General features: G+C 38.6%; 1 protein-coding gene and 1 long non-coding RNA gene across 4 annotated transcripts in view; both read left to right on the top strand.

The window, feature by feature from the left end:
- Positions 1–22,566, top strand: part of LOC121008928 (protocadherin alpha-2-like) — a 381,217-nt gene that overhangs the window by 286,131 nt on the left and 72,520 nt on the right. For all 3 annotated transcript variants that reach the window (XM_040441718.1, XM_040441729.1, XM_040441707.1), the window contains one exon: positions 9,514–9,572. In XM_040441718.1, coding sequence (XP_040297652.1) covers positions 9,514–9,572 — 59 coding nt within the window. The remainder of the gene's footprint in view (positions 1–9,513; positions 9,573–22,566) is intronic.
- LOC121008929 lies at positions 14,719–18,228 on the top strand. Its single transcript, XR_005780645.1, has 3 exons — positions 14,719–14,845; positions 15,622–15,634; positions 18,218–18,228. It is a non-coding gene; the product is annotated as an uncharacterized LOC121008929 (long non-coding RNA).

Genomic DNA, 22,566 nt, shown 5'->3' with positions numbered 1-22,566 from the left:
ATTTTACCTGTGTGTTATGGTAGTTCGGAATATCCCTGTCTTACATGATTTGCCAATAATTTGTTTTGCTGGCATGTAATACTGCAATACCCGAAGCCTTATTATTTTGCCTTACTAAAAAAAATCTTAGGGTAGTTACACACAGCACAATCGTCAGGCAGCTGCAGTTGAGTATTAGGTGGCCAGTTAGGCCACAGCTTCCTCTTATTTAAGTATTGAAGACTGTACTGTTGAGCCAGCCTACATTGTTAATGGCTGACTGGCACCTTCAATACAATGGCTATTAACAATAGAGACCACCTCTACAGTGCAATCTTAGTTAAATAAGAGGCAGCTACGGCCTAACTGGCTGTGTGAACTCAACCGCAATCGCACCCTGAACAGCTCACAACCGTGCCAGGTTGTTATACCCTTAGACATAACCTTATCAAACCATGCTATGACAATCCTTACCCCTTTAGGATCCATAATTGTGGTGGGATTGAAACGGCATTTACTGTATACAGTACAGTATAATTAATTGTTTCACTTAATAGTATAGCTAATAAAAAACATAGTACTGTACTTATCTTTGCAGTTTATTTTACTGTTCTTTCTAGCATGCTTGAAATGATTGCTTCTAGAGCACAAACCCATCAACAACAGCAGAGTTAAAATTATATTATCAGCTTTTTTGAGGATATATATTATGTGCTTTTGAAGTGTACATAAAAGCAGTAAAAACTCCATTTACTTTAGAAAATAGCAGACAGTCTTAAGCAATGTGTCAGGATTCTGCCCTTCTTCCAAGTAGACATTAGTGATGGACAAACGCGATCAAATGTTCGCAAAATGCAAGTTCGCGGTGGGTCCCATTCATTTTAATGGCAGGCGAACCTGAAAAACCTTCAGCTCATATTTGCAGCCAAGAAATAATTACTAGAAGTGCACAAATAGTCCCACAACATGGACAGTGACAAACCAGATGTATTATTCAAATTTGCGATCTCAATTCATTATTTTTTCAATGCGAAATATCGGCAATATAATTTTCGCGTACGCACATGCGCAAATGCACTATACAGTACCCAAATGCACTATAAAGAAAGTATATTGGTATATAACACTCTGCTTCAATCGTTTTTTGGGGGACGACTGGTATATCACACCAGTAGAAATTATTTGTTCCAATAACGCTTGTCCCTCTATATACCTGCAGTATCGCAGCAGAACCGCACACAACTGCCGCACAATACAAATGCACTATAATATACTTTCTAACATAGAAAGTATATTATAACTAGTGTTGATCACGAATATTCGAATTGCGAATTTTATACGCGAATATCGGCACTTTGAGAATTCGCGAATATTTAGAATATCGCTAAATACATTCGTAATCGCAAATATTCGATTTAAAAAAAAATACCAGTTCATGCAAATTTTTATGCAATTTTTTTAAGGTGAATTTTAGGCAAATTTTCACACAAGAAAATAATGCCTAGAGATCATGAATTCGTGAATTCTCGAATATTTGGCGAATATTCACCCAAATATTTGCGAACTATCGCGAATTTGAATATTGCCCCTGCCGCTCATCACAAATTATAACATTGTACAAGGAAGGCAATTCATTAGAATATACATAAAGATAAAATGTAACCTTTAATAATGTTACTATGAGGGTCCATTCACACGTCCGTAAGTGTTTTGCGGATCCGCAAAACACAGACACCGGCAATGTGCATTCCGCAATTTGCATACCGCACATCGCCGGCACTATAATAGAAAATGCCTAATCTTGTCTGCAATTGCGGACAAGAATAGGACATGTTCTATTTTTTGCTAAACGGAAGCATGGATGCGGAAGTGCGGATCCGCAAATGCGGATGTGTATCCGCAAATGCGGATGCGGACAGCACATTCCAGCCCTATTGAAAATGAATGGATTGCGGAATGGATGTGGACCCATTTTGCGGACGTGTGAATGGAAAAGATATCCCTCAAAATGAAAATAAATTACATTATTAAAGTTAAGCAAAAAAGCATAGACGTGGTAGGCAATAACAAGTGCTCGGCGGCACTAAATCAGGTGCTCGGCGGCACCAAATCAGAAACCATATGTCCTACCACAATCCGGGGGGTTCCAGTGCACATCCATGAATCCCGGAGGGAAAGCAAAAAACATCCATTCCTGGGCTAGATGATGATGTGGTATTGAAGGACAGGGTGGGCAAAGAACTGTCTCTGATATTGCCCTACAGGGGGGTGCTATTCTGGCCCTGATAGCCTAACCACAGACCACCCGCCCTGATAAGAGCGACCCCGTCCGGAACCTTACCCTATATAAAAATGGCCCTAGTAAGCCCCTAGGCCCCTGACTTCCAGGTGATCACTATATACATCTATGTGTTTTTGACTCATTATAAAAGTATATTATAAGTATATCGCACCCCTCTGTGTATCACACCTATTGATAGCACACCTATACCAGTCCTTAAAATGACTTTTATAGCCCTATTAGCTAGAGTTTGGTGTCCCTAACAGCCTGTCCCTGCTCCACACAGCAACCTCTCCCTACACTGGCAAAACACTGACTGTAAAATGGCGGCCAGATCAGGTTTATTTATAAGGTAGGGGGTATGTCCATGTGCTGAAATGTCTCAATTGGCTGTCTTGTACCACCTGATGGATGTGTCAGACTCATGGGTCAAAGTTCTTCATAATGTAAAAGAATATGGCGGGCGCGAATATCTCCATATGTTCGCATGTTCGCCGAATCGCTAACACGTAAAGATCGCCGCGAAATGACTGCCGGGCGAACCGCAAGGCCATCTCTAGTAGACATCTGACAGAAATTTTACAGCGCACAGGTGTATCTTCATTAGGAATGCCAATGTACTACAATGCAGAAGGATAGTTTTGTGCATACACTTGTTTAAGTTGATTCATTTGTATTTATTTCATATAAATTATGTAATGGTATTTATTTACGCCCTGGGTTTTTTCCCCCATAAATTAACACAGTATTAAAAATGCAGCAGAAATCTCTTTTTAATAATGCTATACATCTACATCTTCAAAAGTCTGACTAAAATTTTAAAAAAGGAACAGACACACAACTGTATAACCTTATCTTTGTAGGATATCAAGAACGAGAGCTGTGCTAACCATCCTTGATAAATACAATGCACACAGGATTTTTGTTGGTTGCCTTAGATTATGATAATGGAATCAATGTTCTGGTTATTTTCATACTTGGCTTAGTTATTACATTTGTTTACATATCAATTTGAGACAAAGATGTGATGCCAAAGAATATGGATGTACATAGAGATAAGGGAGCCTAACAGCAAATATTAAAATTGGGACACCCATTCATTTATCACTAAACTGATACCAAAGTGAGCACAATATAACCTGTCAAAAAACATAGTTTAAAGCATAAATTGTATTAAACAGATAAAAAATTGGAACACCAAAGATAATGAGGGAGCAAAACGACAGCAAAATATTAGTGAGACATTTAATTAAACTGATAAAAAAATGTAATCAATAAAACAGCATGTAGTATTGAATTAACATACCTTGAGCAAAAGAAAAGTAATGACCTACTATAAATCTATAGTGAAATGTATATATCCACTGTTAATAATTAACTAGGACAAAAGGGCAAAACTATTGGGACAACTACACAATACACCTAAAGGAGCTTTTATGACATACCATTGTAAATCCATAGACATTATTATGGAGTTTAAAACAGTGGATATTACTATATGTTTGTGGGACAACTTTAAAGTATAATTTGTTCTATATTGATTTTACTTAGGAATAATTACATCATCAATATATAACTTGGTGACCCTGGGTTATTTTATATGGATTCACAATGTCAGATTGTGATTTATATATTTTATTTGCTTAAAATAAATATTTTGCATATATGTATTTATTGTACCATTTCTGTGTGTTTCTGGAAATGTTTTCTATGGTAATTCTTCCAGAGGAGTATTTGTAAGGTCAGACACTGATGTTGGATGAAATTACACTGTAGGACCGTAATCTTGGAACAAACTGTTCCTAAAAAATTGGAAGTGCACAATTGTCTAAAATGTCTTGGTATTTCTTCACTGAAAATAACTTAAACCAACCCTAGAAAAACAACTCCATAGAATTATCCATTCTCCACCAAACTTTACAGTTGGCACAATGTAGTTAGGTGGGTGAGTTTCTCCTGCCATTTGATAAACCCTGACTCATCTATCAGACTGCCAGACAGAGAAGCGTGATTTATCCACTCCACAGAACATGTTTCCACTGCTCCATAGGCCAGTGGCAACATGCTTTACAGAGCTCCAACTGACACTTGGCATTGTGCTTGGTGATATTAGGGTACGACCACATGGTACAGTCATGGGCTATTTGAAGCATGGCCAGCTGTGGTTGATTAGGCTAATATTTATGGCCCTGATTCTGTAGTTTATAGAAACACCCCATATGTGGTCGTAAACTGCTCTACGGGCACACAGCATTGCGCAGAAGGAAAGGAACGTCATATGGTTTTTGGAAGGCAGATTTTGCTGCACAGGTTTTTTGACACCATGTCACATTTGAAGCCCCCCTGATGCACCCCATAAGTAGAAACTCCACAAAAATGACCCCCATTTTGGAAACTATGGGATAAGGTGGCAGTTTTGTTGGTACTATTTTTTGGTTCCTCTATATTACACTTTTTGTGAGGCAAGGTAACAAGAAATACCTGTTTTGGCACCGTTTTTATTTTTTGATATTTACTACATTCATCTGACAGGTTAGATCATGTGGTATTTTTATAGAGCAGGTTATTATGGATGTGACAATACCAAAATCAAATATATACTTTTTTTGGTTGTTTGTTTCGGTTTTACATAACAACGCATTTTTGAAAAAAAAAAAAATTTTTTTTAGTGTCTCCACATTCTGAAAGCCATATATTTTTTTTTTTTGGGCGACTGAAGGTTTGATTGGTACTATTTTAGGGTGCATATGACTTTTTGATCGCTTGCTATTACACCTTTTGTGATGTAAGGTGATAAAAAATGGCTTTTTTGACACTTTTTACTTTTATTTTTTTACGGTGTTCACCTGAGGGGTTAGGTCATGTGATAATTATATAGAGCAGGTTCTTATGGATGCACCAATACCTAATATGTCTACTTTTTTATTTATGTAAGTTTTACACAATGATATCATTTTTGAAAGAAAAAAAATCATGTTTTAGTGTCTCCATAGTCTGAGAGCCATAGTTTTTTTCAGTTATTGGGCAATTGTCTTAGGTAGGTTATAATTTTTGTGGGATGAGATGATGGTCTGTTTGGCACTATTTTGTGGTACCTATGACTTTTTGATCGCTTGCTATTACACTTTTTGTGATGTAAGGTGACAATAAATGGATTTTTTGACACCGTTTTTTATTTTCCACGGTATTCACCTGAGGGGTTAGATCATGTGATATTTTTATAGAGCAGGTTCTTACGGATGCGGCAATACCTAATATGTCGACTTATTTTTATTTATGTAAGTTGTACACAATAATATCTTTTTTGAAACAAAAAAAAATTATGTTTTAGTGTCTCCATATTTTGAAAGCCATAGTTTTTTCCGATTTTTGGCGATTGTCTTAGGTATGGTATAATTTTTTTGGGATAAGATGACTGTTTGATTGGCACAATTTTGGGGTACATATGACTTTTTGATCGCTTGTTATTACACATTTTGTGTGGTAATGTATCAAAAAAATGGCTTTTCTGACACCGTTTTTATTTTAATTTTTTACGGTGGTCATCTAAGGGGTTAGGACATGTGGTATTTTTATAGAACAGGTTGTTACGGATGCGTCAATACTTAATACATATACTTTTTTTTATTTACTTACGTTTTACACAATAACAGCATTTTTTAAACCAAAAAAAACAGTGTTTTAGTGTCTCCTTATTCTGAGTCATTTTTTTTATTTTTTGGGTGATTGTATTAGGTAGCAGCTCATTTTTTGCGGGATGAGGTGATGGTTAGATTGGTACTATTTTGGGGGGGTATAAGCCTTTTTGATTGTTTTTTGTTGCACTTTTAGTGATGTAAGGAGACCAAAAAATGGTTTATTTAACACTATTTTTATTTTATTGTTTTCACCGATGCCGGCGCATGCAGCAGGGGTCCAGCTATCGGGCGGCCGCAGCTCCTGTACCCACCCGATCACCATGACATACATGTACTTCTCTGGTCCTTAAGTCACGGCCACAGATGAAGTACATGTACTGTACGTCATGGGTCCTTAAGGGGTTAAAGGGCTTCTGCCACCAGACACCTCTCCTAGAATGTGAGCAGGGCTGGTTGCCTCCACTTGCAGAACTGTCTAGGTGGGCAGGGCCTCAGTACACACTGTTAGTTTTGAATGAATTGAAGTCCATGAAGTGTTCTTCGATCCGAATTTCAGGATAAATTAAATTCACTGCAAAGCCGAATTTTCGCATGCTTCATGGTAGCGTATCGATTTAACCTGAAATAGTGTAAAAAAAATAATCATACTTACCTGACCCATTTGTTCACAACAGGCAGGCGTGATGATGTCATCACGGGCTGTGAGGCTACCATTTAGGCCTTTCAGGGGTTAATTAGAGTAAAAATTAAAAAAAATACTCATCTTATCCATTTGCTCGCATGGAGGCTGTAGTGGCCTAATTGAAGACAGCAATCGTGATGACGTGATAATGTCATCACACTGCCCAGGCACGGTCACATCAATGTCACCCAGCACTGTATCTTCAATCATGATGGCCGCTACAGCCTCTTCACGTGCAAATTTTCTAAAATGCCTGTAGCAGACCGTTCAGCACACAACTCCGTTCCGACGATATTCTCCTTTCCATGCACAGGCAGCTACTGCAAGCACCAGTCTGCCGAACTGCAAACTACACGAATCCTGGAAACCGCGGAACAGGAAAAGCATACAATCGGTTTACACTCCTGGCCATCAGCATACAATCCAATTCCCCCAAGAACGAGACGGCACTTCGTTTGAGGGTTAAGCAGAACTGACTGTCCTGGGGCATACAGCCTCTTTTATTCACAATCCACAAACATAGTACTGCCCACAGGGTTTTGAAATACAACCAATCAATCCGTACAATACACACAGACACTCCCACACAAAATCCTCCCCTCTGCCTGTGATAAGATTACTGAACACAATGGCGAATATAATTATCAAAGGCAGAGAAATACAGTTTTATAAAAAATAACCCCATAACAAGTATATCCTCGGAACCGGGGGATCTGGGTGAACAACATATCCAAAATTCACCCACATCCGTTCAGTAGTTTGGAAGATACAGTTTAATGCAGATTCCGCAGAACATATACAGGCTGTATAAAAAATAATTACTGTATAATGTGTCCCCTGTTGTATAGTTTAAAACTACTGCCCGATGTCTTTGTGCACCAAATATTGGCGAGATGAGACCGTGTAGAAAAGTCTAAATAGTGTCTGTGAGTTAAAATGGCCGCCATCCATTGTTCTCACCATGTGCCTCTGATACATGAAATGGTGGCCATCCAGTAACTCCACAGTATGTCCCCAGATGGTTCTTAAAGGGCCGTAATCCAGAGTCAGGAGGAGGGCAAACAGCCCCCTCCAAAACACAGTGGCGAAGTGGCTTTCGCCACAATGCCATTTCAGGGAAAATGTATTTATTACCATGAAGCGTGAGGAAATTCGGCTTAGCAGTGAATTAAATTTTTCCTAAAATTCGAATCAAAGTCAATTTATTTGGGTATATTGTCATATATATACATACATGTTCTATAGAAGATCTTTTAGTTAGGGACTCCAAACCAAAGATGAAAATAGGACCCAAACTTGGAGCAGATTCAATGTTTTTATCCAAGTACACAGGTTCTGGGATAGCATATGGATAGGCTGTCTAGCTTCAGAAAAAGTATATGGGACTTATTTTTATCATAAAACTCACTTATATAGCGCTACTATATTCCGCAGCGCTTTACAGACATTAACATCATCAAGCTGTCCCCAATGGGGCTCACAATCTAAGGTAACTATCAGTATGTCTTTGGAGTGTGGGAGAAAACCAACACAAACACGGGGAGAACATACAAACTCCATGCAGATGTTGTCTTTGGTTGGATTTGGACCTAGGACTCCTGCACTGCAAGGCAACTGTGCTAATCACTAAGTCACTGGCTTAACATGTTATCCCTACGGTGTGACTCAATTCCAACTTTAAGCTGCAGAAGATCTGCACATTGTTAAACTAAGCCAGCATGATAAGCTTGTGTGTTAACATGCTAGGAATTACTTTAATGCCTGCTACATCTGTATGCTATATCCCAAGAAGAGGGGTACCAAATAAGCAACTTCGAAAAGGTTATTTATTTATTTATTTTTTATTATTCTGTCTGGTATGGTATTGTAAACTTTCTTTTCAAAGTTGGCCATTTCACACCAGTCATCTCAAGATATCACAAGCCAAGAGGAAAGGTAAGGAATGACACAATATACACTATACTATATGGAAATTTTGTATTGGTTGGTATTAGCCAAATTAGGTTATTTGCTCCTGTAAGAGGCAAAAAGTGACTACTGTATGTTGTATAAGTTGCTTTAGCCAATTTATTAAAAATGATTCTCAAGCACGCCGAAGATTAAAATAAAGACTTTATTTAAGAATCCATTAAAAGCACTGTGTGCACAACTCTCAAAAATAACATACACATTTTGAAATTTGAATATTCCTAGTCATAGCATGAAGCAAACACGCCAGACATAACACTAACCTGCTTTGTTAAATGTAATTGTTTCTATTTCCAAATGTATTAGTTAAATGTTCCTACAGTTATTTTATAACGAAGAGTTTCAACAACCAAAAACCTGTTTGCTTAGGAAAACTCTAATGCACTCTTACATTGTACTGAAATTAATTATTTAAGAGCAAATAAAAGGTTATTTGTTGGAAATGTTTTATTACAGATGTTGGCAACAGTGGTGCAGAAAAACTCCAGGTTTCTCAAATAAGAAATATATTTTCTTATTTATTTTACATTTCACATTCTAGTGTTTTGCCTAAAAGATACTTCCAATTTTTGCAGATGGCACCCAAAATATATTGGGCCCGGTTTCCCAAAATGGCTTAATTTCAATTTTCCACTTAATTTTTTTGGCAACATCTAATCATGATTTTAATTATGGTTAGGTTCCACATATCATGCACTTTATTTTAATTGATCCAATGAATATTTGGAATTGTTGGCAATATAGTCCAACATTTTATTTTATCCTTTGCAAATTACATTTTTTTCATGATTCAAAGTCTGTAGAATAATACTCTCCAAATGTAAAAAATAAATAAAAAATATTTAGTTTTTTTTTTCAAATTGGCAAACACAGTGCAAATGTTTGATCCTTTATGTTGACAATGATTGCATACATTGAAGAATTTCTAACTGGAACTAAACATTTGTTCTTATTTGCTTCTTCAGCCAAAACATCCTAACCCAGACTGGCGTTACTCTGCATCACTAAAAGCTGCAATGCAGGGGTGAGTACATATTTCATTTTATATTTTAATACGTATTACACAAAATAAAACTGACACGGCCATAAGAAAAATTCTAGTGTTTATGTTCTTATGGTCTCATTTTTATGCTTCCTGGCCATAAAATATAGTGTATATACCATTAAGAAAAAAATAAAAATATAGGTATACCAATAGAAAAAAAAGCCACTTTAAATATGATTGATTTAATTTGGAGGATGAGTTAAGGTTCATTCATGTGACAAAGCCACAAGCACTGACCCTATAGTGTGGCACAAGGAGTACACAGGGTTTCCATTTAACAGACCTGTAGTTACTCCATGTGTCACCTTATTCTCCCTGAGAGGAGTTTCTTCAAGGGTAGAATAAACATTTAATATGACATCCTTGTAAATATGATGTTGCTATGAGTCAGACCCCCACTGCACTAAGAATAAGCTATCTGTAATAAAGTGGTGGAATACACCTATAATGGGTTAAGGAACATAGTAGGTATAGTAATAGGTAGTATTTAGTGTTGATCGAGCACCAAAGTGCTGGAGTGATCGAGTAGAACACCTCGGGATGATCGGGTGCTCTACCGAGCACCCGAACACAATGGAAGTCATTGAGAGAACCCAAGCTTTAAACCAGGCACCCCCTGCTCTGAAGAGGGGAGGGTGTCTGGTACACATAAAAAGGTCAGAAATTGATGGAAACACCACTGAACTGGTTTGGGAAAAGCATGGGGACGATGTCTGGATGCATCTTGGACTCCCAGGTCGCTGCTGGGAACCATGTTGCCCGAGTAGTACGCCAGTTTTACAGTACGCCACTTTTAATATGCACAAAACCCAAGATAAAATCGATTTTAGAGGAAAAATTTTAGGAAATATTCTTTAATGCATATTTACTTGTATATGAAGTGCAAGCGCTGCCAAAAATTACAAGGAAGAGGCACTCCGATACAACCTGTATATCACATAAAGGAGGGTATCATTCACATTGTGGTACAATTGTTCAGGTAGTGGGACTCCTACACTCATAAAGCCGATGCACTAAGTGAAAGGGCTGCCAAAAATTACAAGGAACCAGCACTCCAATACACCCTTTATTACACATAAAGGAGGGCATCATACACACCCTTGAAAAATTATGATTGATAGCCTGCTGGTGACCCTCAAAAACATTAGGAGCAAGGGCGTGCTGGTGACCCTCTAAAACATTAGGGACGAGGGCCTGCTGCTGATCTGACCATTTAAAACATTAGGGGTGAGGGTCTGCTGCTGAGCTGACCATCCAATAAGCATGTTGATATGATGGAGGAGGAGGACGAGAAAAAGAAGATTGAACCATGTACCCTTTTTTGTGGTGGAAGGGGTGCATGGGAATACAGTGTTCAATACACCATAAAAGCCACATTTAAAGTGCTTCAGCTGCTTTCCTCTGGTGTAGTACCGCAGTCAGGGGCAATTAAGGCCTTGTTCATTTTGATAAGAGTCAACCTGTCAGCCTTTTTCGTTGACAGTCGGATGTGTTATTATTGCCCGCATCATCAACCTCTTGAGACACTAATTGTGGCTGACTTATTTGCAACTGTGTCTCATCCTCATAATCCACCTCGTGAAACACTAATTGCCGTTCCCCACCATCATCTTTTTCTGACTGTGGATGCTCAAGAGTTTGGGAATCAGTGCAGTGCGGAATATCCGAGTGTGGGATCACTTTTTTGTCAAGACTCTCCATGGTGGGAGGAAGGAGGATCATGGTGAGGATTCTGTTGACCAGACTCTTGGCTACTGAGACTGGACTTTGTGTAAGACAGGGTGGTGCTTAATCGACTGGAAGCATTATCTGCTGAAATCCAACCGACCACCTGGTCACACTGATCTGACTTCGAGAGTGGTGTCCTGCGCCGCCCTGCAAACTTGGACATGAAGCTAGGTATCGTGGATGAGTGTGTTTCTTGTGCTCTGGCAGCAGACACAGTTTCACCGCGCCCAGGGCACCATCAGCAGCACGGCCACTTCCCCATCTTGCCCGCACTTAATGCTCGCCTTCTGCATATTAAATGGTATATATGCTTGCAAGTATGTCACACGTACAGTAGCGCAGGTTTTGTAAGTGTATGCGCAAATAAATTAAACTGAATGTCACTGCTATTTAGGATGTGCAAACTTTATACAGGAGATGTAGCGCAGGTAATGTCACTGCTGTCACCAGGGGCTAATAAAAAATTACAGGGAATGTCACAGCTATTTGGGATGCGCAAACGTTATACAGGAGATGTAGTGCATGTAATGTTGCTGCTGTTAGTAGCGGCTAATAAAAAATTATAGGGAATGTCACAGCTATTTGGGATGCGCAAACGTTATACAGGAGATGTAGCGCAAGTAATGTCGCTGCTGTCACCAGCGGCTAATAAAAAATTACAGGGAATGTCACAGCTATGTGGAATGCGCAAAAGTTATAAAGGAGATGTAGCGCAGGTAATGTAACTGTCCGCAGCGGACACCGTCTATGTAAAAAGTACACTGGATGTCACTGATATTTTTAGTTTGCCTACATGTTTAACAGGAGATGTAGCGCAGATAATGTGGCTGTCCGCAGAGTCTATGGAAAAAATACACTGGATGTCACAGATATTTTTAGTATGCGCACACATTAAACAGAAGATGTAGCGCAGATAATGTTGCTGTCCGCAGCATCTACGGAAAAAGTACACTGGATGTCACAGATATTTTTAGGCTTCGCACATGTTAAACAGGAAATGTGCGCAGAAAACATCGCTGTCTGCAGCGGACAAACAATTGCAAGCTATTTAGCGCAGTTTGCGCTAAAAATATATATTGCTGCCAAATACAACAATAGTCCTTAAAAGGACTTTTGGGTCTATAATTGCACGCAATTTAGCACAGGTTGCGCTAAAAATATATATTGATGCCAGACAGAATAGTCCTTAAAAGGACTTTTGGGTCTCTAACACCAACCCTGCCTAACCCAAAAATGTAATTCAATTCCCTACACTATACGCTTTATAGCACCCGATGGCCCGTTCCCGCCAGCCAATCACTGTAATGCCAGTAACCAACATAGCTATAGCATTACAGTGAGTGGTAGTACTTACCTGAATATTTATTGGCTGCGTAGTAGCCAATAAACGTGCGGGGAAGAGACTCGAGCATGGCTCTCGAGCACACGCGGTATTCGGCCGAACTGCGCGATGTGCTGAGCATCGTGATGCTCGAGCCGAACTGGTATTCGGCCGAGCATGCTAGTAGTACTACCATAGTTTTAGGTATCAATATCTATTATATTATATATAGGGTATAGATGACCCTCTTAGCCCCTGCACTAGGCACATAACAGCGTGCTAGTTTTGTTCAGAGTGTTTCTTTACGTTGTATATCACAAGATTAACAGTTTCTGAACAATCTGGCAACATTTTAAAGCTAGAAATACATATATGGACATACTACTATTATCTCTTAAAATGTTTCAGGTTTACTTCAAAGTAGAATATATCTTTGCCTTATGTTTTATTTTATGTTTTTATTTCATGCACTTATATAGTGCTACTATATTCCAAAATGTTTTACAGACATTAGCATCAAGCTGTCTCCAATGGGGCTCACAATCTGTCAGATAACTTTGTAGAATAAGCTTTGTATACATGAGAGATTGCACTATATCTGACCTTTGTATGACCTTTATCTGGCATATTTTAGCAGATTTCTCCTTTGCATGCTACAATTCTGATTCTCATTTGTCCGTAAGCTGGTGGGTAGCACCTAGCTGATCCCAAAAGAAAACACATTTAAAACATTGTATAGTACAAGTACAGAACAATAGTGATATGAATAAAGGGGTGATATATAACACTTCCCATTAGCTTCTTCAGTGATTGTATATGTCTGTCTCTCTGCTTCTCTTCCACAGCGGCTCAATCTTCCTCCCCTCTACAGACACTTTTAAGGGCAGCATGCAATCTGATCCTTAAGTGAGTTGACACTTTGCAGAAAAACGTATCATTCCCACTCCCACCAGTTTTCTGCCAGAAAAAAATGCAAAAACACCTTTTAATGCCACTTCTGCAAATATTTTTGTGCAAGTGGAGTTTCACTGCCAGCCTTGTCACTTTCCCAAAATGGGAGCATGGCAAGGGGGAGGAAAAGATGGGGCCAGCGGCCTTGACATATTTATTTGCTATTATGTCAGGAACTATTCTAGGAACTGGCATAGGTTTCAGTTTAGGCGCACCATGTAAAATGCTGGTTTATAATAAATTCCCCCTTTGTCTTTCAAGTTGGAATTAGCAGAAAATTCTGACTGAATATTAGCTTCAGAAAAGGGGAGGAAGCGAGCTGATAAGAGGAGAAAGATAGTTTTTTTCTTCAAAGGTAATATACTACAAGGAGTTTTATATTCGCCTATTGATTCAATGCAAAGTTGTATGAAAAATTAGCAACCATTAAATTTACTTTTATTTTATGTTTATAATCTTGGCTGTGGCTGCCATATTGAGGGCACATACTTCTTTAATGCACTTAAAACATTAACCAGAATAAAAGCAAATGTGTGTTTTCTATGGCAGCATGTAAATGATTTTTGGCAGTGAATGTGCTTAAGAGGACTGGAAAGGTCCTATAAAGACAAATCTGGACAGAAGTGTGCTTGGTTGTCTATGACAGGTATGCTCAACCTGCGGCCCTTTCAGCTGTTGCAAAACTACAACTCCCAGCATGCCTAAACAGCCTACAGCTATCAGCCTACAGCAGGGCATTGTGGGAGTTGTAGTTTTGCAAGAGCTGTAGGGCCGCAGATTGAGCATGCCTGGTCTATGACAATCTGGGTAAATATTTTCAATGCTTGTCAAACATAGGGTAAATTAAACAGGGACACACATTGATTCTGATACCATTTTGGTATTATCAATGATGGAGTAATATTGCCTACACATTGTGTAACTTCTTTGAGAAGACAACACAGAATTGAATAGAATAAGTGTCTTCCAGAGAGGTGGTTCTTTAAGGAAGAGTTCAATATACATAAGATATAAGGTAATTGAAAATCTGTCACAGAAAGTCAGGTTTTGATAAAGGTGTAGTCTTCTTAATAAGCTGGTCTTTTAGATACCAATGTAACATGGTTAACACTTTTTCTGAGATTTCTGAGTTTGGTTATCTAATCTAAGCAAACACCTTCAATTGCTTTTCAATGGCTTTTGTCTCAAGATAATGAAATGAGTTAAGAAATTTGAGTTAACAGCGGGAGTGCTAACCATGTTACATCTGTAGGTTTAACTTTAGCATAATAGATATAGGGAAAAATAGTCTGCTTTATACATAGTAATCTTGCTACTTGGGTTGAAACAACATGCATGTTCTTCAAGTTCAAACGTTCTTCTCTATAACCCTCATTTATCATAAAATAAACATCTAGCCATTATTTTGATACCTAGTTTTAAAGATCATCATTATAGTGTCTTTTGCCAAGCTGAACAAACCCGATTTTTACACTCCTATATTACAAACTTTTCTATCATCAACAAAACTGGCACCTTATTCTCAATCAGGAAAATAAGATCAGTAATAAGCAGAGTAAAAAGAGTTCAGCCTAACACAGATACTTGTGGTACCCCATGCTGACTAATTTTAAATATATATTTTTTTTTTTACTATGCATCGACCATGAGATATAATTATTTTTTTACCTTTTGCATAGTCTTGTAACCAGTTATATGCATTGCAAAAACATGCTGTGTGTGAACTGTCCCCTATGGTACATGTTATTACTGAATTCCTATTAGACTTGATGACTTGCCAGTATAGATGGGGCTGAGTTGAGTTTGTGAGTTTATAATTTACAACAATGGGCTATGATATCATAATATGTTTGGTAAGCATACTGTGTGCCATTAGTGTTTATAGCATTTCATGATGATGCTACTGTGTGTATATGAACAGAGTGATATTACACTGTCATATGCCCTGTGGGTATTGAATTAAAATATGGGTTTTACATGTATATTACAATTTATGGTATCACTAAATCATACAATGTAATCTACAAGGTGATCATATAAAGTACATACGAATTATTAACCAGATATCTACTGAGAATTAGAGGCATGGGGCATGTGTTAGAGAGGGATGCAGAAATATGATCGCTTACAGTACATAAATTTATGAACTTTATCATTCAGAGAAAGCTATCAACATGTTTTATTTTAAAGTTATAGAATTTCTCTAGTACTTAAAAGCTATGTACACTTTCGGAGGCAATTTTTTTTGATTGGCCTTTATTAAAAATATTGAGCCGTTCTGTCCCAAAGATTTTTTTCTAGCTGTGTGACTGGTACTTTCACTTTGGGCCGGTCATCTAATAAACCTTATCTCTAAATACTGAGAGTTCATAAACACTTATTTAAGCCAAATTCTTATCAGTAAGATAAGAACTGGGCTATAATTAGTGTTTAGGAGGTCAAAGAGCAGAGGTAAGAAGCCTGTCAGCTCCTGGCCTGACGGAAAAGACAGAGAATCCAAAGAGTGCTACTAGAGCATCTCAGCTCTGTAAACAAAAAAGGACACCATATTTTTAATAACGACCAATTAAAAAGCACAAAATGAGTACAATGCAATAATAAAATAAATTGCCCCCCAAGGTGTACATAGCCTTTAAAGACTAAGGACTGTTGCCACTTCCCCACTGCAGTGCTACACTGCTTCCAGCTACTGACTGATGGCTGTCTGTTGCTACAAGATGAGAATTCATAGGTGGAAGTGGAGGAGAAGGAGGAGAAGGTGGGGGGGGGGGGGGTTGCAGCCACTATTGTAGGTGGTGGCGAATATCCTGATCTAACTAGGGCCTGCAATCCTTGGTGTCGGTAGCACCTGTGCCATCCTAGGGTACGACTCACTCTCGGGTTCCACAACGTTCACCCGGTGTGCCGTCATGGAAATGGAGCATCCCTGGCCACAAGCACTTGTCCATGTGTCAGTTGTTAAGTGGCCTTCGTAATAAATGCGTTGGTCAGGGCACGGGTGCTGTTACGGGACACATGCTGGTGTAAGGCGCACACGTTAAATAGGAGATGTAGCGCAGATAATTTCTCTATCCGCAGCGTCTATGGAAAAAGTACATTGGATTTCATAGATATTTTTAGGATGCATACACGTTATACAGGAGTTGTAGCACAGGTAATGTCATTGTTCGCAGCATCTACAGAAAAAGTACATTGGATGTCACAGATATTTTTAGGCTGCGCACATGTTACACAGGAGATGAATCGCAGATAATGTCGCTGTCTGCAGCAGCAAACAATTGCAAGCTATTTAGCGCAGGTTGCGCTAAAAATATATATTGCTGTCAGATACAATAATAGTCCTTAAAAGGACTTTTGGTTCTCTAACAATTGCACGCAATTTAGCGCAAGTTGCGCCAATTATATATATTGCTGCCAGATACAAAAATAGTCCTTAAAAGGAATTTTGGGTCTCTTATCGCACGCAATTTAGCACAGGTTTCGCTAAAAATATATATTGCTGCCATACATAACAATAGTCCTTTTGGGTCTCTAACACCAACCCTGCCTAACCAAAATATAAAATTCAATTCCCTACACTATCTGTCCCTTCTACAGCACAGCTCTCCCTGACTAAGACTGGCCAAACCACGTGTCATCGGGTGCTTCATAGCACCCGATGACGTGTTCCAGCCAGCCAATTACTGTAATGCCAGTAACCAACATGGCTACGGCATTGCAGTGAGTGGCAGTACTCACCCTCACATTTATTGGCTGCGTAGCAGCCAACAAAGGTGCGGGGAGGAGACTTTAGCATGGCTCTCGATCACACGCAGAACTGGTATACGGCCGAGCATGATCAATCATCACTAGTAGTACTACCATAGTTTTAGGTATCCATATCTATTATATTATATTATATTATATTATATATAGGGTAAGAATGACCCTCTTAGCCCCTGCACTAGGCGCATAACAGTGTGTTAGTTTTGTTCAGAGTGCTTCTTTACATTGTATATCACAAGATAAACAGTATCTGAACAGTTTGGCAACATTCTAAAGCTAGAAATACATATATGGACATACTACTATTATCTCTTTAAAATGCTTCAGGTTTACTTCAAAGTAGAATAGATCATAGCATTTTATTTATTTATTTAATGCACTTATATAGTGCTACTATATTCCAAAATGTTTTACAGACATTAGCATCAAGCTGTCCCCAATGGAGCTCACAATCTGTCAAACAACTTTGTAGAATAAGCTTTTTTTACATGAGTGATCGCCCTATATCTGACCTTTGTATGACCTATATCTGGCATATTTTAGCAGTTTCTCCTTTGCATGCTACAATTCTAATTCTCAGTTGTCCCTAAGCTGGTTGGTAGCACCTAGCTGTTCCCAAAAGAACACACATTTAGACTGTAAATTCTGATTCCTATGTATCACCATATGGAACATTGTATAGTACAAGTACAGAACAATAGTGATATGAATAAAGCACTTTGAGGGGTGATATATAAAACTTACCATTAGCTTCTTCAGTGATTGTATATGTCTGTCTCTCTGCTTCTCTTCCACAGCGGCTCAATCTTCCTCACCTCTCCAGACACTTTTAAGGGCAGCATGCAATCTGATCCTTCAGTGAGTTGACACTTTGCAGAAAACGTATCATTCCCACTCCCACCAGTTTTCTGCCAGAAAAAAAGGCACAAACACCTTTTAATGCCACTTCTGAAAATATTTTTGTGCAAGTGGAGTTTCACTGCCAGCCTTGTCACTTTCCCAAAATGGAAGCATGGCAAGGGGGAGGAAAAGATGGGGCCAGCGGCCTTGACATATTTATTTTCTATTATATCAGTTTTCTGGCATAGAAGAAGACTGAAATCTAGGCCTTCTAGGAACTGGCATATGTTTCAGTTTAGGCACACCATGTAAATTGCTGGTTTATAATAAATTCCCCCTTTGTCTTTCAAGTTGGAATTAGCAGAAAATTCTGACTGAATATTAGCTTCAGAAAAGGGGAGGAAGCGAGCTGATAAGAGGAGAAAGATAATTTTTTCTGTAAAGGAAATATACTACAAGCAGTTTTATATTCGCCTATTGATTCAATGCAAAGTTGTATGAAAAGTTAGCAACCATTAAATTTTCTTTTATTTTATATTTATAATCTTGGCTGTGGCTGCCATATTGAGGGCACATACTTCTTTAATGCATTTAAAACATTAACCAGAATAAAAGCAAATGTGTGTTTTCTATGGCAGCATGTAAATGATTTTTGGCAGTGAATGTGCTTAAGAGGACTGGAAAGGTCCTATAAAGACAAATCTGGACAGAAGTGTGCTTGGTTGTCTATGACAGGTATGCTCAACCTGCGGCCCTTTCAGCTGTTGCAAAACTACAACTCCCAGCATGCCTAAACAGCCTACAGCTATCAGCCTACAGCAGGGAATTGTAGTTTTACAAGAGCTGTAGGGCCACAGGTTGAGCATGCCTGGTCTATGACAATCTGGGTAAATATTTTCAATGCTTGTTAAACATAGGGTAAATTAAACAGGGACACACATTGATTCTGATACCATTTTGTTATTATCAATGATGGAGTAATACGCTGGTCTTTTAAATAGGTTTCACTTTAGCATAATAGATATAGGGAAAAATAGTCTGCTTTCTAAATATTAACTTAGCTACTTGGGTTGAAACAACATGCATGTTCTTCAAGTTCAAACGTTCTTCTCTATAACCCTCATTTAATATAAAATAAACATCTAGCCCTTATTTTTATACTAAGTTTTAAAGATCATCATTATAGTGTCTTTTTCCAAGCTGAACAAACCCAATTTTTTTACACTGCTATATTACAAACTTTTCTATGATCAACAAAACTGGCACCTTATTATCAATCCAGACCATGAGATCAGTAATAAACAGAGTAAAAAGAGTTGAGCCTTCAGCCTAACACAGATACTTGTGGTACCCCATGCTGACTCCTTTCAAATATATATATATATTATGCATCGACCATGAGATTTTTTTTTTTTTTTAAGCCTTTGAATAGTCTTGTAACCAGTTATATGTATTGCAAAAACCTGCTGTGTGTGAACTTTCCCCTATGGTACATGTTATTACTGAATTCCTATTAGACTTGATGACTTACCAGTATAGATGGGGCAGAGTTGAGTTTGTGAGTTTATCATTTACAACAATGGGCTATGATATCACAATGTCTTTGGTAAGCATACTGTGCACCATCGGTGTTAATAGCATTTCATGATGATTCTACTTTGTGTATATGAGCAGAGTGATATTACACTGTCATATGCCCCATTGGGATTGAATTAAAATATGGGTTTTACATGTGTATTATAATTTATGTCATCACTAAATCATACAATGTAAGCTACAAGGTTATCATATATATCTTGTACTTTCACTTTGGGCCGGTCATCTAATAAACCTTATGTCTAAACTACTGAGAGTTCATAAACACTTATTTAAGCCATATTCTTATCAGTAAGATAAGAACTGGGCTATAATTAGTGTTTAGGAGGTCAGACAGCAGAGATAAAAAGCCTGTCAGCTCCTGGCCTGATGGAAAATTACAGAGATTCCAAAGAGTGCTACTAGAGCATCTCAGCTCTGTAAACAAAAAAGGACACCAACAAACAATTAAAAAGCACAAAATGAGTACAATGCAATAATAAAATAAATTGCCCCCAAATGTGTACATATCCTTTAAAGACTAAGGAGGAGATTTATAAAACTGTAAAGTAGAACTGGCTTAGTTGCTCATAGCAACCAATCAGATTCCACCTTTCATTTTCCAAAGGAGCTGTGAAAACTGAAAGGTGGAATCTGATCGGTTGCTATGGGAAACTAAGCCAGTTCTACTTTACACCAGTTTGGTAAATCTTCCCCTGTCAAGCCTATCGATTGGTATAGTGTATTCTTATGTGCCTGTCCTCATAAGATCGTAGCAACGTTATTATTGTACCTTTGGGCCTTGGAGGTTCACCATTGCATTTGCATAAAATTAGAGGCTCTTCTTCTCTGGATTTGCACTATGCAATATGCTTAACCTTATTATATAACATGATAAAAACAGGGAGACTAGTGAGGAAATCATTCTACAGATTTGATTTGTCCAGTCAGCAGAGCTGTTAAAATCTTTTCGCCCAATCAGCAGAGCATATGCAAATGAAGAAGCCTTGTTGATTGGACAAATTGATTTTAACAGCCCTACTGATTGGACAAATTCATTCTGTACAATCATTTCACTTACTGTATCTCTAAACATAAGGTTTTATTAGGTCAGAGTTTTGGTATTAGTTACTGGTACCATGATGCAGTTTTTGTCCGGCCGACTCTCAACATGTTTTCCGTGCTGCGGCCGTATCTCCCACCCGTCCCCATTATAGTGAATAGGGCCGGACTAAAGGCAGCACATGAGTGCAAGCGTTAGTACGGATCCGGCAGTGTGAAAGTAACATAGTAACATAGTACATAAGGCCGAAAAAAGACATTTGTCCATCCAGTTCGGCCTGTTATCCTGCAAGATGATTCAGAGGAAGGCAAAAAAAAACTGTGAGGTAGAAGCCAATTTTTCCCACTTTAGGGGAATAAAAAATTCCTTCCCGACTCCAATCAAGCAATCAGAATAACTCCCTGGATCAACGACCCCTCTCTAGTAGCTATAGCCTGTAATATTATTACACTCCAGAAATACATCCAGGCCCCTCTTGAATTCCTTTATTGTACTCACTATCACCACCTCCTCAGGCAGAGAGTTCCATAGTCTCACTGCTTTTACCGTAAAGAATCCTCTTCTATGTTTGTGTACAAACCTTCTTTCCTCCAGACGCAGAGGATGTCCCCTCGTCACAGTCACAGTCCTGGGGATAAATAGATGATGGGATAGATCTCTGTACTGACCCCTGATATATTTATACATAGTAATTAGATCTCCCCTCAGTCGTCTTTTTTCTAAAGTGAATAACCCTAATTTTAATAATCTCTCATGGCACTGTAGTTGCCCCATTCCAGCTATTACTTTAGTTGCCCTCCTCTGGACCCTCTCCAGCCCTGCTATTAACTGCCCAGTCATAGCTATCATCCCGCCATGTTTCCATTATTCCCACTATGTCATAGTCCTCCTCACACATCAATAATTCCAGTTCCCCAGTTTTATTTGTCAGGCTTTTGGCATTAGTATACATACATTTGAGAGGTTTATGTATATTTTTTACCCTACACCTTTCCTTCTGAACTGTTCTAGTCCCTCCTTCCATTCCTCCCCCAGTCCCACTACCTTGCCCCCAGTCTCTATCTGCACTATCTTCCCCTCCTATAATGTAATTTCCCTCCCCCAGTCCCTAGTTTAAACACTTCTCCAACCTTCTTGCCATCTTTCTCCCCAACACAGCTGCCCCTTCCCCATTGAGGTGCAGCCCATCCCTACGATAGAGCCTGTAGCCGACAGAGAAGTCGGCCCAGTTTTCCAGGAACCCAAACCCCTCCTTCCTACACCAGTTCTTGAGCCATTTGTTAATCTCCCTAATCTCCCGCTGCCTTTATTGTGTGGCCCGTGGTACAGGCAGTATTTCAGAAAATACTACATTTGAGGTCCTTGCCCTAAGCTTTTGACCTAAATCCCTGAAATAATTTTTAAGGACTCTCCACCTACCTCTAACTTTGTCATTGGTTCTGATATGGACCTTGACCGCTGGATCTTCTCCAGCCCCTCCCAGTAATCTGTAGCCTTAGGTCTTTCTATAATATTTTATAATTACTGTTGAGCAAATTTCAGGATTTCCGGAAAAATTTGATTCGCAACGAATCTAAATTTCCTTACGCTTTATGGTAAAGAAATGTTTTTTATTCTTCCCAAAATGGTGGCTACAGGTATTACAAAGTGAAAGTAAGAAGCCTGGGAATGCATTATGACCCATAATGCCATGCAGCCAGCCAATCAGAAAATAACCATCTCCTGTGATG

Source organism: Bufo bufo, chromosome 1, assembly GCF_905171765.1.
Source record: "Bufo bufo chromosome 1, aBufBuf1.1, whole genome shotgun sequence".
Classification (NCBI taxonomy): Eukaryota; Metazoa; Chordata; class Amphibia; order Anura; family Bufonidae; genus Bufo; species Bufo bufo.
The sequence above is the reverse complement of the archived record's forward strand: the minus strand, read 5'-3'. Positions and strand labels throughout refer to the sequence as shown.